We start from the raw sequence: 14,624 nt of genomic DNA on the forward strand, positions 1-14,624 counted from the left end.
GCGAAAAGGTCTATGGCATAGATATAGAACTATATCTATGGTCTATGGCTAATGGCTGCGTGACGCAGACGCGATTGCGCGTCTGCTTAGTGCACAACTCTATGGTGTTTGCCAATCAATAGGGTCTGTACGCATGCGTAAATGTAATTAGCATATTTCATGGGAAGGGTCCATTGAAACATCCCACCAACTTTTCAGTTTTGTAAACTTGGGGAAACCCACGTAAAGGACTGGAAACCCAATCTACACGCAAGGCTCCCATCCGGGAATCGAACAAGAGTCCACAGGAAGGAAATGCAAGGACAGAGACATGGGGCCAATTTCATAGAGCTGCTTAAGCAAAAAATTTGCTTAAGCACGAAAATAGCTTTACTTACTGGCCGAAATTTCATTCCATATACATTGCTTTTGACTGGTATTTAGCTGTTATTTACTTAGCATAACAATTGAGTGGAGTCTTGGCCTGTAATCTGCTTTTACTAAGAAAGGATTTTTTTGCGTAAGCACATATTTTTGCTTAAGCAGCTCTATGAAATTGGGCCCAGAGGCAACCTGAATGCCTCTTGTCTAGTTTTTTTTTTTTAAGTCGGCCCTGCTCGTTGTAGATTATATAAATTATTTGTCATTTTTATGATGACTTTTCTAGCCTGAAACAAGGCGAACATTTCCAGAAAAAAAATCCTTCAAGAGTAGAAAAAAATCCTTAAAGACACTGGACACTATTGGTAATTGTCAAAGACCAGTCTTCTCACTTGGCGAATCTCAACATAATGCATAATATAACAAACCTGTGAAAATTTGAGCTCAATTCGTCGTCGAAGTTGCGAGATTATAGTGAAAGAAAAAACACCCTTGTCAAATGAAGTTGTGTGCGTTTAGATGGTTGTTTTCGAGACCTCAAGTTCTAAACTTGAGGTCTCGAAATCAAATTTGTGGAAAATTACTTCTTTCTCAAAAACTATGGCACTTCAGAGGGAGCCGTTTCTCACAATGTTTGATACCATCAACCTCTCCCCATTACTCGTAATCAAGAAAGGTTTTATGATGATAAATATTTTGAGTAATTACCAATAGTGTCCACTGCCTTTAAAGAGTAGATTGTACAAGAAATCACCTCATTTTGATTTTGTAGTCTAAGATTACTCCCCTCGCAACAAACCCAACCCAAACCGCACAACATCAATCAAGTTGCAGGCGATTGTTTAATAGCAGGTATAATATTCATAACAAGTAGGAATATTTACCGAGTACAAGGGCTTAGTTACATGTATACTATTGGCTCTAATCATGGAGCAAGAGTTTATTGCTCCATGCTCTAATAATAAGAGTCAGGCTATTACCACCTGATAAATACACAGACACAATAATTTGTTGTTGCAGTGAACTCTGCCAGGAGTTAATTTATTCCGTACTCTGACTCCAGTGGTAAAACGACAATAAGGGATTTCCCTTTATTTAATTCCATCCTTTAAATTGCAATATTTAATCAAAATATTTCCCATCCAGTGATATGAACTCATAAAGAAGTACACCAATTCCAATTATAAATACACTTTGCGACCAGTCCGCAAATGTTCCCAATTCCACACTTTGCGAACGGTAACATTCCAATCCGCAAAGGTTCCCACTTCTCAGCGATTTGCCAAAGAAGGTACCAGATCATTTACAATTATTATTATTACAAATGCACTCATTGACTGGAGAAAACTCCGGGTCAATGAGGTTCCCACTTCCAGCGAGTTGCCAAGAAGGTACCAATTTAATTTACTTCTTTATATACAATCACATCACTTTATTACCACCATATTTATACATATCAATTCACATAAATTAATTTACCACTTTCCTCCTAGGCTTCCATGCCTATTTAACTGATTTATATAGGAAAAAAGAACCTAAACGTACCGCTTAAATTTAGTGAAGTGTAAGTTGCAAATTTATTAGTCAACTCAGTCTGTATCACGTATGCCATAACACCCTAACCGAATCATTAAACCCCAGGGAGGGAGGGAGGGAATTTTGCGAAACTTACAAATATCTTAACTCCTTGGTGGCAGAATGTTCAATGACGGTTCCCAGAAACAGAAGCACCCTTCCCCGAAATGCCTTGGTTTGGTTGGTTGAAGAGAACAATGGAAACACGACTGAATGCGCACCCTGACAATCACAGTTGCTAAGCCCCGACTTTTCCATGACTATGTATATTTCCCGGTGTTAAATCGGTTTACTGCGTTACGCAATAAACCCTATTAATTTAATGAAAATTTTCCAGATTTTACCAAGAGCCAGGAAAACCGGAAACAAGACTAAAATAGGAAGAATTTCATGCCTGTTAATAGCCAGTAAAAGCTTCCGGCCTCGTGACTTTTTGAAAGGATCAGGTACGGGCGGTTAAGATGGTCACAGTGTCCCATCTATTTTTATCTTACGTATTCTTTTAAAGGCACTATGGACACGTAAGGTAATATTGTCAAACCAGTATTCTCACTCGGTGTAGCCGAACATGTGCATAAAATAACAACCCTAGCCTGTGGACATTTGGGTTCAAGTGGTCACGATGATAGAAAAACACCCTTGTTGCAATACTTTTTATTATTTTTGTTTTGAATTACTTTTTGCATTACTTTCTGTGCTTTCCCGCTCAATAACAGGCTGAAGTATTTTATTGTTTGAGTGAGAAATTACCTCTTTCTCAAAAACCACGTTACTTCAGAGGGAGCCGTTTCTCACTATGTTTTTAAATACTATACTATGTTTTGTATACCGGTCAGGGTGGTAGTGAGCATTGCCAAGCGTTTAGAGTGTTGTTGTTGTTTATTCGATGTTATCAATTTGCTTACAGACTAGCCACAGTGCATTATACACAAAAAGCAAACGAGGCATCTTGCATAAGAAAACGTGCATAACACGAGTGAAAAACCTAAACCGACACCAAACCGGTCAAGAGGATGCAACGAAGCGTGTCCTTGAAGGCATTTAATTTAGCTGAAAGCTTTCTTTTTAAATCCTCGGATGGTTGGACGTTCGGAGTCTTCGAGTACGGCATTAGGCCAAATGAAAAAAAATTAAAAAATTAAGCGCCCCCGCCCGCCCATCATTTTTTCCTGTTGTTTTTTTTTGTATTCGTTTTTATTTTTTGAAAACAAGGTTACACATTAACAATCTTCGACAATGTTTGTACTATTTATTTAAATACAGCCGAGCCGATTGCCTTTAAAAAATAAGTCAGGCGGCCATAACAAAAAAAGGCAGGACGCTAAACATGTTTTTCTTTTGTGCCTAAAGCGTTAAATCTAACTTATTTCTGCTTCGACAAAAGGACAACACGTTTCGACTATTCGTAGTAATATGAAAGCAATACAAAAGGAACCAAGGCAGAAGAGGTTTTCGTGGCTTTCTTTTGTGCTGCTGACAAGATTGCGGCAAAAAATCCTTTTTGTTTTGACGGCTTCAAGGCAGAAAGAGTTGAGGCTGTTTTCAAGCTCCATACAAAAAACAAAAACCTCCTGACGTAGGCTAGGGCAGAAAGAGTACAAATATCTCCTTTATAAAATGTGTTGCTTTTGTTTGTGCATCGTCTACGGAATTTAGGAGTTAAAGGCAACACCTTTGGTGAGTGTCAAAGACAAGTTTTTTTTCATAAGTATATTTCAGCATAATAACATACTTGTGCAAATTTAAAATCATTGGTCATCGAAGTTGTGAGAGAATGATAGAAGAAAAAAACACCGTTGTCGCACAAGTTGTGCTTTCATATTCTTGAATTCGAGACCTCAGCTGCTCAGGTCTCGAATTCGGATTCAAATATTTTGGTGGGAAACCGCTTCTATCTCAAATCTACGAACTTCAGAGTGAGCTGTTTCTCACAATGTTTTATTTACCAGCAACAGCTCTCCATTGCTCGTTACCAAACAAGTTTTTATGCTAACAATTACTTTGAGTAATTGAACAATATGGCGGAACTGTTACAGTAAATTATGTAAATAACACGCGTGACATTTTGGTCATTGGAAAAAAAAGTAGGAACATTTTATTGAGTGCAATGACTGTAGACGATGTGACCTCTGACGTCACGCGAAAACCATAACATGATTCGCGCTCATACCGCCGGGCAAAACCTTTGTGTTTTGGCAGCCAGCTAAAGTGTACGCAATCTTTACTATGACTACGCAACTCAGTGCCCGGCGAAACATGACGTATATAGTGTTTTGTCAACAGAGGGCGGTTTGAATGTAAACATAGGTCACATCGTCTATAGCTGACCTATACAATGTGCACATGGTGTTGGTCTCAATAGACTGTGTAGGCTATTCCTGACTCTGAATTTTCCCAAAGGGCAAACCGACAATCGGAAATCAGACTGATGCCAGCGGGAAGAATATCAGTCATGAAATAAGGACAGTGTATCAGAAATGTCAAGCTGTTTGCAAAAAAGTTTTTTTATATTATTTTTTACAGGACGTAACAAAGGGATTTTACAAAAGGAAAATGTGATAATGGATCACATCTTTTTCGGTTTTACCAACTTCCTTCTAGCGAAGAGTGCTTGAGAGAAGGCCGAACGTTTTATTGATCTAGATTTGCGGTAACCACCAAATATTTATAGATATCTCACATTGCCTTTTAGGCATCACTGGACACGTTCGGTAATTGTCAAACACCAGAGCCCAATTTCATGAAGCTGCTAAGCACAAACATTTGCTTAGCATGAAATGTCTTCCTTGATAAAAACAGGATTACCAACCAAATTTCTTCTTGTTGCATATTGCTTGTTACTGGTATTCAGCTGTAGTTTGCTCATCCTGAAAATCACGTGGAATTTTCAGTTGGTAATCCTGTTTTATCGAGGCAGAAATTTCATGCTAAGCAAATTTTTGTGCTTTTAGCAGCTCTATGAAATTGGGCCCAGTATTCTGACTCGGTATGTCTAAACATATGCATAATATAACATCCATTCGTCAGCTTTCTCCAGAAGACGGTCAGAACATAATGATCGAAACGTCGAGTTGAAACCAACGGTTCTTTTCAGAACCACCCCAACTCATTATAATTAGAGATAGTCAAAACATGATGTTACCGCAAACCTTTCCATATCGTATTTCCACCATGCAAAGTTTCAAATCCTACTTAACATAATAATCTGTAAAAAGTTTTGCTCATATGGTCACCGAAGTTGCCAAAAAAATAATGGAAGAAATAAACACCCTTATTGCACAAATTTGTGTGCTTTCAGATGCAAAATAACAGGCTTCTGCACTTGAGGTCTTTAATTTTGTTAATGAAAAATTACTTCTTTCTCAAAAACTACGTTACTTCAGAGGGAGCCGCTTCTCCCAATGTTTTATACAGCATGTGTACTGTCAACAACTCTCCGTTACTCGTTTACCAAGTATTATTTTATGCTAACAATCATTTTTTTAAGTAATACTACCAGTGTCCAGTGCCTTTAAAGACATTTGACACTATTGGTAATTGTCAAAGACTAGTCTTCACAGTTTGTGTATCTCAACATAAGCATACAATAACAAACCTGTGAAAATTTGAGCTCATTAGATCGTCGAAATTGCGAGATAACAATGAACGAAAAAACACCCTTGTCACACGAAGTTGTGTGCTTCCAGATGCTTGATTTCGAGACCTCAAATTTTAAATCTAAGGTCTCGATATCAAATTTGTGGAAAACTGCTTCTTTCTCGAAAGGGAGCCGTTTCTCACAATGCTTTATACTACCAACCTCTCCCCATTACTATAGTTACCAAGAAAGGTTTTATGCTAATAATTATTTTGAGTAATTGCCAATAGTTTCCAGTGCGATTAAAGGATTTGGGTACTTTTTCAAAATGTCCATAGATTTACGTTAAACTTACAGGGTTTGAAAATAATGATGTGGAAAGCTTCCCTTCAAATATTACTTACTGAGGTGCTATAATTTTTGAGAAACGAGTAAAACAATGTCATGAAAATACGTTTGTAAATGCTTAAAATAATTTTGGTCTCATCAGACCAAAATTATTTTCATGACATTGTTTTACTCATTTTCCAAAAAACTGCAGCAGCTCAGTACGTAATATTTTTAGGGAAGCTTTCTACTATCATTATCTTCAAACCGTGTAAGTTTAGTGTAAATCTGGGACATTGTTTTTTTTGTCCTACAAAAAATACACACACCCTTTAAGCCTAATTATCGTCTTCTTTTTGTTTTTCCAGTGCCGGCCTGGAGATGGAATGAAAGGATTCTTTGAGCTTCTTTATGAAGAGCCAATTAAGCTGATGATTCTTGGGGCAAGCTGCTCGGTAGTTTCACAGCCTGTAGCGGAGACTAGCAAACATTGGAACCTTGTGCAGGTGAATTAAACTGGACCGCATGACCGCACTTAATATCAATATCATAATTATTTCAATATCATTATTTGGTGTTTTTCTCATAAAATAACTAATTTAAAGATGAGATCGCCTTATAGGGTTGACGCGTCACTTCAAAAAAAGAAGAAGCGAATGCTACTTAAATCGTGTTGCCCCCTTCACATTGCCCCCTTCACATGTAGAGCATAATGCAGTCAGTGCGCATCGGTCAGAAAAAGTCTTCCTTTCGTTGGTTACGTATTCGTGACCATCGCTGCTATGAATACATAATGAGCTCGGAGGACACATTTCTGGATAATTAAATACTGTATCGAAAAAATACTATCGCATAACGGAGCAAGAACGTTGTATTGTACCTACAAAAATTATCACACAGCTTTCGGGGCTCAAAATAACGAAATATGTTGCCTACCTTTCCATTTATTTTATTTTAGTTATTGTGAGTTATTGTGAGCCTGAAATGCAATACCGTACTCAATTTAAGATTCATCATACTGCATCTTATTTTTTTAATTTTATTTTTTTTAACAAAGATCGCATCACATCATATAGTCTTGGTTCAGGACTCTCCTGGATTTGTAACAAGAAAGCGCGCTATCACCCCAACGCGCTATCAACCACGAACCGCTATCACAGGAGAGTCTTGGAACATTCGTTAAATCTCCCCCCAAAATCGGGGGGAAACATAATGCGCGTGCGTAGGTTTCCCGCAGAGCCCGCCCCTTTTTTTTTTTGGGGGGGGGGGGGAGATTTAACGAATGTGCCAAGACTCTCCTGTGATAGCGGTTCTCGGGTGATAGCGGTTCGTGGTTGATAGCGCGTTGGGGGTGATTGCGCGCCCTGTTGTGACAAATCCAGGAGAGTCTTGAACCAAGACTACACATCATATGGCCGGACGGCCACTTCAAAGTGAGAGCACGTAAAGGCACTAGACACCTTTTGTAATTATCAAAGTCCATTATCCTCACTTGGTGTATCCCAACTTCGAATAAAATACAAATCTGTGAAAAATTTGACTCAACTCGTCATTAAAGTTGCAAAGGAATCAAATAATCTCGTCCAGTGTATGTCTTAATTTTCGCTTGCGTTGCATCCCCTTCTGTTATTTGCTTAGATAATGCAGAGATCATGAGACGGAAATTGTTTTAGCTTGTAAAAACGTATTTTCATGACATTTTTTACTCATTTCTCAAAAACTACAGCACCTCAGCAACTAATATTTTAAAGTACGCTTTCTACTATCATTATTCTCAAAGTTTAAAAGCGTTCTGTAACCGTTTGTTGTAAAATGTATATGGTTGGAAAGATATTGTAAAAGTAGAATACAATGATCTACACAAATATGCCTCGAAATTGCGTGGTTTTCTTTTTACCCTGTCGACAAACACGGTCGGCCATTTATGGGAGTCAAAATTTTGACTCCCATAAATGGCCGACCGTGATATTTCGCGACGTAAAAGAAAAACCGTGCAATTTCGAGTGATACTTGTGTGGATCATTATATTCTACTTTTAAAACATCTTTCTAACCATATGCATTTCATAACAAACGGTTTCAAACGCTTTTAATAGACCAACCCGTCCGATCCAAGGCAACGTGTTCCTTTAAAGTCAAGACAATGCAGTTGTAATAACTGTAATTATTCTAAATTTTTTGGCAGTCTTTCGTTTTAGTATGAAATCACTAACACGAGCAACCGATTACCATAATTGTTATATAGCTCCATTTCACTTATTTGGAGTTAGAGTGTTCAATAAACATTAAATAATTATGACAGAAAGCTCATGAAGGGTTGATGTTTGTGTACCTTGAGTGCTTTTTTGGCGTCGGTTATTACGAATGCTTGCATTTCACACTGTGGAGTGTCAATAAACATGAAACGATATCAAGGAAATCTCATGAAGCGTTGAAACCTCATGAAGTTACAGACCTCAGTTAGAGGCACTGGAACTATTGTTCATAATTATTAGCATAACTTACTTGGTAGCCCTATCAATAAATTGAAAGCTGTTGATAGTATAAAACATTGTTAGAAACGGCTCCCACTGACGAAACGTAGTTTTCGGGAAAGAAGTAATGTTCTACTAAAATATTTAAATTTGATTTCGAAACCTCAGAGTTAGATTTTGAGTTCCCAAAAATCAAGCATCTGAAAGCACACAACACCGTGTGAAAAGGGTATTTTTTTTCCTCGGTTATTATCTTGCAACTTTGACGACCAATTAGTGAGGTCAATTTTTCACAGGTTGGTTATTTTGTGCATACGTTCAGATACACCAAGTGAGAATACTGGTCTTGGACAATTACCAATAGTGTCCAGTGTCTTTAAAGGAACACTAGAGAACTAAATTTGTAATAACTTTCTGTATTTCACAGATGTCCTTTAGTTCAGCGTCAGATGTACTGTCCCTACGGAACCGATTTCCTTATTTCTTCCGGACCAATCCGGCTGAATCCGGCGTTAATACACCTCGGATCGCCATCCTCAAGGAGTTCGGATGGGAGAGGGTGGCAATCATACATGACAACAGCGAAGTGTTTACAAGTGTAAGTAATTTTATGAATAAAGGCTAAGTTTATTTCATCAATTTTTTTTTAAAAGAACATTTGCGCTAAAAAAAACCTGAGTTATGGTAGCCTACACGATGAAAAGCAGAAAACAACTAGAACTGAAGTAGGTTTTGAAACTGTGCATGGTGGAAATACGATCTGACTAATTGTATCTCTAAATGAGTTGGGGTGGTTCTAAAAAGAACTGTGGGTTCAACTCGAACTTAGGATTTTCTTTATTAACCAAATAACTACAAGAAAGTTGACAAGAAGTTCGGCTGCGGGTGGAAAAGGGTGGCAATCATACATTTTCAATAGCCGAGTGTTGACATGTTTGAGTGATTAGTGATTAACATTTTAGTTATTTATCAAATGATATTATAAACCATTATGTGAAGCTGAATGGGTACATTTTAAAGACACTGGACACTATTGGTAATTTTCAAAGACCAGTCTTCTTACTTGGTGTATCTCAACATAATTATGCATAAAATAACAAACCTGTGAAAATTTGAGCTCGATTGTTCGTCGGAGTTGCGAGATAACTATGTAAGAAAAAAACACCCTCGTCACACGAAGTTGTGTGCTTTCAGATGCTAGATTTCGAGACCTCAACTTGAAAAACATTGTGAGAAACGGCTTCCTCTGAAGTGCCATAGTTTTCGAGAAAGAAGTAATTTTCCACGAATTTGATTTCGAGACCTCAGATTTAGAGCTTGAGGTCTTGAAATCAACCATCTAAACGCACACAACTTCGAGTGACAATGGTGTTTTTTCTGTCATTGTTATCTCGCAAGTTCGATGACCGATTGAGCTCAAATTTTCACAGGTTGGTTATGTTATGCATATGCTGAGATACATCAACTGTGAAGGCTAGTGTTTGACAATTACCAATAGTGTCCACTGCCTTTAAAAAGTGTTAAGCAAACTAATGTCACAATTTTTTTATTGTGCAATTCTTCTTCTGTTTGGGGTGCATTGAGGGGGTATTCTTAAAGTGTGTAGAACAAATTGTGCGTTCAAGTTTATGTCTTTGATTTCTCACCTTTTTTTTCTAGGCAACTAACAAGTTTTTGGAAGATCTCGCAAAAAACAACATAACTTTGGTGGCCAAGGAGTCTTTCACTGCTGGTGAAAAACCTACAGTTCAACTCCAAAGCATGAAGGTATGAATCCGTCTCCTCAGGGGAGAATTATGTGTGTGTTGTGGCGTGTCATGGCCTAGCGGTTATAAGAGCACCTGTCAGATGCAATTGTGTCCGCCATGCAATACTCTCCGCTCCGGACACTTTTTGCAATCGTGTCCGGGGCTATGCAAAACCGTCCGGTGGACATGTACATGGAGCATGCATGCAATGAACCTACGTACTATGTGCAGCATGAATATTCGCGTATTTTGTCATTCATGACATGCACTGAGCTTGCAAAAAAAAAAAAAAAAATGGCGAACGTGTTCCGTCGACCAATGGCGTTTAATTCACTGCAAGGACGGTTTTGCACGGGGGCGGACACAACTGCATATGCAAATGTGTCCGGGCGGACAAACACTTGTTACACGAAGTTGATTGCTTTCAGATGCCTAATTTCGATACCTCAAATTCTAATTCGTGGCAAATACTTCTTTCATAAAAAATACGTTACTTCAGAGCCTTTTCTCACAATGTTTTATACTATAAACCTCTCCCCACTTAAGATTTTATGCTAATAATTATTTTAAGTAATTACCAATAGTGTCTGCCTTTAATAATCACGAAAATTAATGCAACAATATTTTACCGTTATTATTATGAATTTTCAAATAGGGGCACCATTTCTGTTTTTTTGGCGCATTCTCAAGAAACTGCTCTAGAAATGCAAGGGTCGTGGGTTCGAATCCCACCCGAGTAATAATCATCCAATTTTGTTTTCTCATAGAACTCGGGAAAGACTCACATCGATGGGTAAAACCAACATTCATTTTAAGACGTTGTTAAAGCAATCGCACAACATCGGTATTGTCCAGAGGCCCACACTTCGTGTATCACAACTTATATTTAAAATAACAAACTTGCGAAAATTTAGGCTCAATCGGTCATCGGAGTCGGGAGAAAATAACAAGAAAACCCACCCTTGTTTCCGCACGTTTCGCCGTGTCATGACATGTGTTTAAAATATATCCGTTATTTTCGATATCGAGAATTGATAATTGTTATATGGAATAATATTTCAAGGGAAGGCTTTCACCATTACCTTCTGCAAACCCTGTAAGTTATTTGTAAATCTGTGAACTTTTAATTTTTGTTCTGTTCAGAAAGTGTCCAATAGCTTTGACTTTAAGATCACAGAAATATATTGAAATTGTGAGTGTGTTGTTTCTTGCCTTTTTATCGTTAAGATTACGGGGTATAAAATAAACTTAAAAGTGTCTGGAAGTTAATAGTATTGTTCTTTTTGCTACATTCTTCCTTGAGTTTCTTTAAGAATGGTAATTTAATACTCCGGATTTTCTTGTACTTATAATCCATATAAGTGCAGATAAAACATGAATTATGAACCATCGGCTGTACTGAGAACTGTGTACTTATCCGACTATAGTACCCTGTAATGACGTCACATCATTACATACGATTACAATGCAGACAAACTTTTGGTAATATCAAAGACCATTGTCCCATACTTATCTCAACACACGCATTAAATAATAATCCTGTTTAAATTTGTTGCACATAGACAAAGTGTGTTCTTTCGTGCCCTTTACTTTTCTAAAACTACTATGAAGGTAAGGTACACGTTTGGTAATTACTCAAAACAAATATTAACTTAACAACTGACTTGGTAACGAGCATTGGAGAGCTGATGATAGTATAAAACATTATGGGAAACGACTCCCTCTGAAGTTTTTGAGAAAGAGGTGCATGATTTCTCACTAAGATAGTAAAAGACTTCTAGCTAAAAGTCTTTTATTCCTATCTGAAAGCACACAAATTCGTCCAACAAGGTAGTTTTTTTCTTGATAATTTTCTCCCAACTCCGATGACCAATTGACATCAAATTTTCATTTCACATGTGTCACATGTTGAGATACATCAAGTGAGAACACTGCATGGTCTTTGACAATTACAGTGTACCTTCCCTTTAATTCAACGGAGGTCGTTGGTAACATTTTGTAATATAATATTATTATTAACAGCTATCCTGTGTTGTTGATTCATTACAGACAATTACAAGGCAAACAAACTTTTGCTTTTTGTCTAAGACCATTTATTACAGACGTTTACAAGAATTTGGTATTGTGAAAGACCATGGTCCCATAAGTATCTCAACGCACGCATTTAATGATAATCCTGTTAACATTTGTTTGCCGACTATAGACCAAGCACTCTGTTATTACGTCACATCATTACGGACGATTATAAGGCAGACAAACTTTCAGATGTCTGAAGAAAGGCTTAGTATAATAATTATTGTTATTGACGGCTATCCTGTGCTCTTTATTCATTTAGTATACAGTCGATTACAAGGCAAACAAACTTTTGGTATTTGTCTAAGACCAGTAAAAACGATTACAACAAGACAGACAAACTTTCAGATGCCTGAAGAAAGGCTTCGTGCCTTTCCCTTGGGATGAACAATTACTGACTAACATTTTAACAATATTGATATTAACAGCTATCCTGTGCTCTTTATTCATTTAGTTACAGTCGATTGCACGGCGAACAAACTGTTGGTATTGTTTAAGACCATTTAAGACGATTAAAAGGCAGACAAACTTTTGATATTTTTGTCAAAGACCATTACAGACGACTACACGGCAAACACACTTTTGGTACTGTCTAAGACCATTTGAGACGATTACAAGGCAAACAAACTTTTTGTATTGTCTGGAAGTCAATAAGTATTGTTCTTTTTGTGACATTCTTCCTGTTTAGGAATGGTAAATTAATACTACGGATTTTTCTTGTTTTTATAATCCATATAAGTGCAGATGTTCAAAAATATGAATTATGAACCATCAGTTGTGCTGTGTGCTTGGCCGACTATACACCAAGCACTCTGTGACGTAGTCACATCATTACAGACGACTACAAGACAGACAAACTTTTGCTATTTGTCTAAGACTATTGTCCCATTAGTGTCTCAACACACGCATTAAATAATAATTCCGTTTAAATGTTTTGGCCGACTATAAACCAAACTTTTGCTATTTGTCTAAGACCATTAAAGACGATTACAAGGCAAACAAACTTTTGGTATTTTTGTCTAAGACCATTAAAGACGATTACAAGGCAAACAAACTTTTGGTATTTTTGTCTAAGACCATTAAAGACGATTACAAGGCAAACAAACTTTTGTCGATTACAAGGCAAACAAACTTTTGGTATTTTTGTCTAAGACCATTAAAGACGATTACAAGGCAAACAAACTTTTGGTATTTTTGTCTAAGACCATTAAAGACGATTACAAGGCAAACAAACTTTTGTCGATTACAAGGCAAACAAACTTTTGGTATTTTTGTCTAAGACCATTAAAGACGATTACAAGAAAAACAAACTTTTGTCGATTACAAGGCAAACAAACTTTTGGTATTTTTGTCTAAGACCATTAAAGACGATTACAAGGCAAACAACATTTTGCTATTTTTGTCTAAGACCATTACAGACGATTACAAGGCAAACAAACTGTTGTTATTGTCTCAACATTAAATACAAATCCTTTTAAAATCCGTTGCATAGATAATAAATTGTGTTCTTTCAGATGCCTGAAGAAAGGTTTCCGTGCCCTTTCTATTGGGGTGAACACTTATACTCACTTCTCTAAAACTACATTACTTAATAATAATATCGAAGTCTTATATATAGCGCACATATCTACCAAACAATGTACTCAAGGCGCTGAGTAAGAAAGATAGGTTAATGCAGTGATGGATTCTGAGACCCAATTATTTAGCACCTTATAATGGTTTACAAGGTGCTACTGCGGCGCATACAGCAGCCACAGCCAGGAACACCGGGGTGAACCCCTTCTCATTTCGAAAAGTGCACCGGGTTATTTATTTAACACAACAAATGGGACCAACGGCTTTACGTCCCATCCGAAGGACGAAGCAATTGTTAAGTGTCTTGCTTAAGGACACAAGAAGTGGGGTCGTTGCATCTTGTGATAATATTATTAATAACAGCTCTCCTGTGCTCTTTATCCAAATTCGTTTTGATGGTCACTATCTGGTAGAGTAATTACCCAAAGCAGGCCTTATACACCACTGTCTCAAAAACTTCTTTACGTCATAGGGAGCCGTTTCTCACAATGTTTTATACTACAACAGCTCTCCATTGCTCGTTACTAAGGAGGTTATATGCTAACGATTATGTTGAGTTATTACCAATAGTGTCTAGTGCCTTTAATGTTTATACTGTTTTTTTTTTTGTTTTTTTTTTTAACCACACAGAACAAAGATGCACGCATCATAATAGCCAGCGCACAGGAGGAAGGCTATCAACAAATGTTCTGTGAGGTATAAATTATTTCCGAATTTGCAATTTTTTTATATATATATTTTTTTAAATTTTAAATAAGAGGCAGTGTGAAGCTGGCGACATGGACATGCGTTGTACATTCTAAAATAATTGCTCTCTCACTGAGACGACAATTATTTTTGTACAATCGTTTAGTTACTTCTCAAAAACTACAGCACCCCAGCAGGTAATATTGTAAGGGAAGCCTTCTACTATCAA

General features: G+C 37.2%; 1 protein-coding gene across 1 annotated transcript in view; it reads left to right on the forward strand.

Moving 5' to 3' along the window:
- LOC117301710 (gamma-aminobutyric acid type B receptor subunit 2-like) overlaps positions 1 to 14,624 on the forward strand; it is a 50,580-nt gene that overhangs the window by 17,457 nt on the left and 18,499 nt on the right. Inside the window, exons 2-5 of the mRNA XM_033785734.1 lie at positions 6,208 to 6,345; positions 8,740 to 8,910; positions 9,972 to 10,079; positions 14,339 to 14,404. Of these exons, the coding sequence (XP_033641625.1) occupies positions 6,208 to 6,345; positions 8,740 to 8,910; positions 9,972 to 10,079; positions 14,339 to 14,404 (483 nt within the window). The remainder of the gene's footprint in view (positions 1 to 6,207; positions 6,346 to 8,739; positions 8,911 to 9,971; positions 10,080 to 14,338; positions 14,405 to 14,624) is intronic.

The sequence above is a fragment of the Asterias rubens genome, chromosome 17 (assembly GCF_902459465.1).
Source record: "Asterias rubens chromosome 17, eAstRub1.3, whole genome shotgun sequence".
NCBI classification, from domain to species: domain Eukaryota; kingdom Metazoa; phylum Echinodermata; class Asteroidea; order Forcipulatida; family Asteriidae; genus Asterias; species Asterias rubens.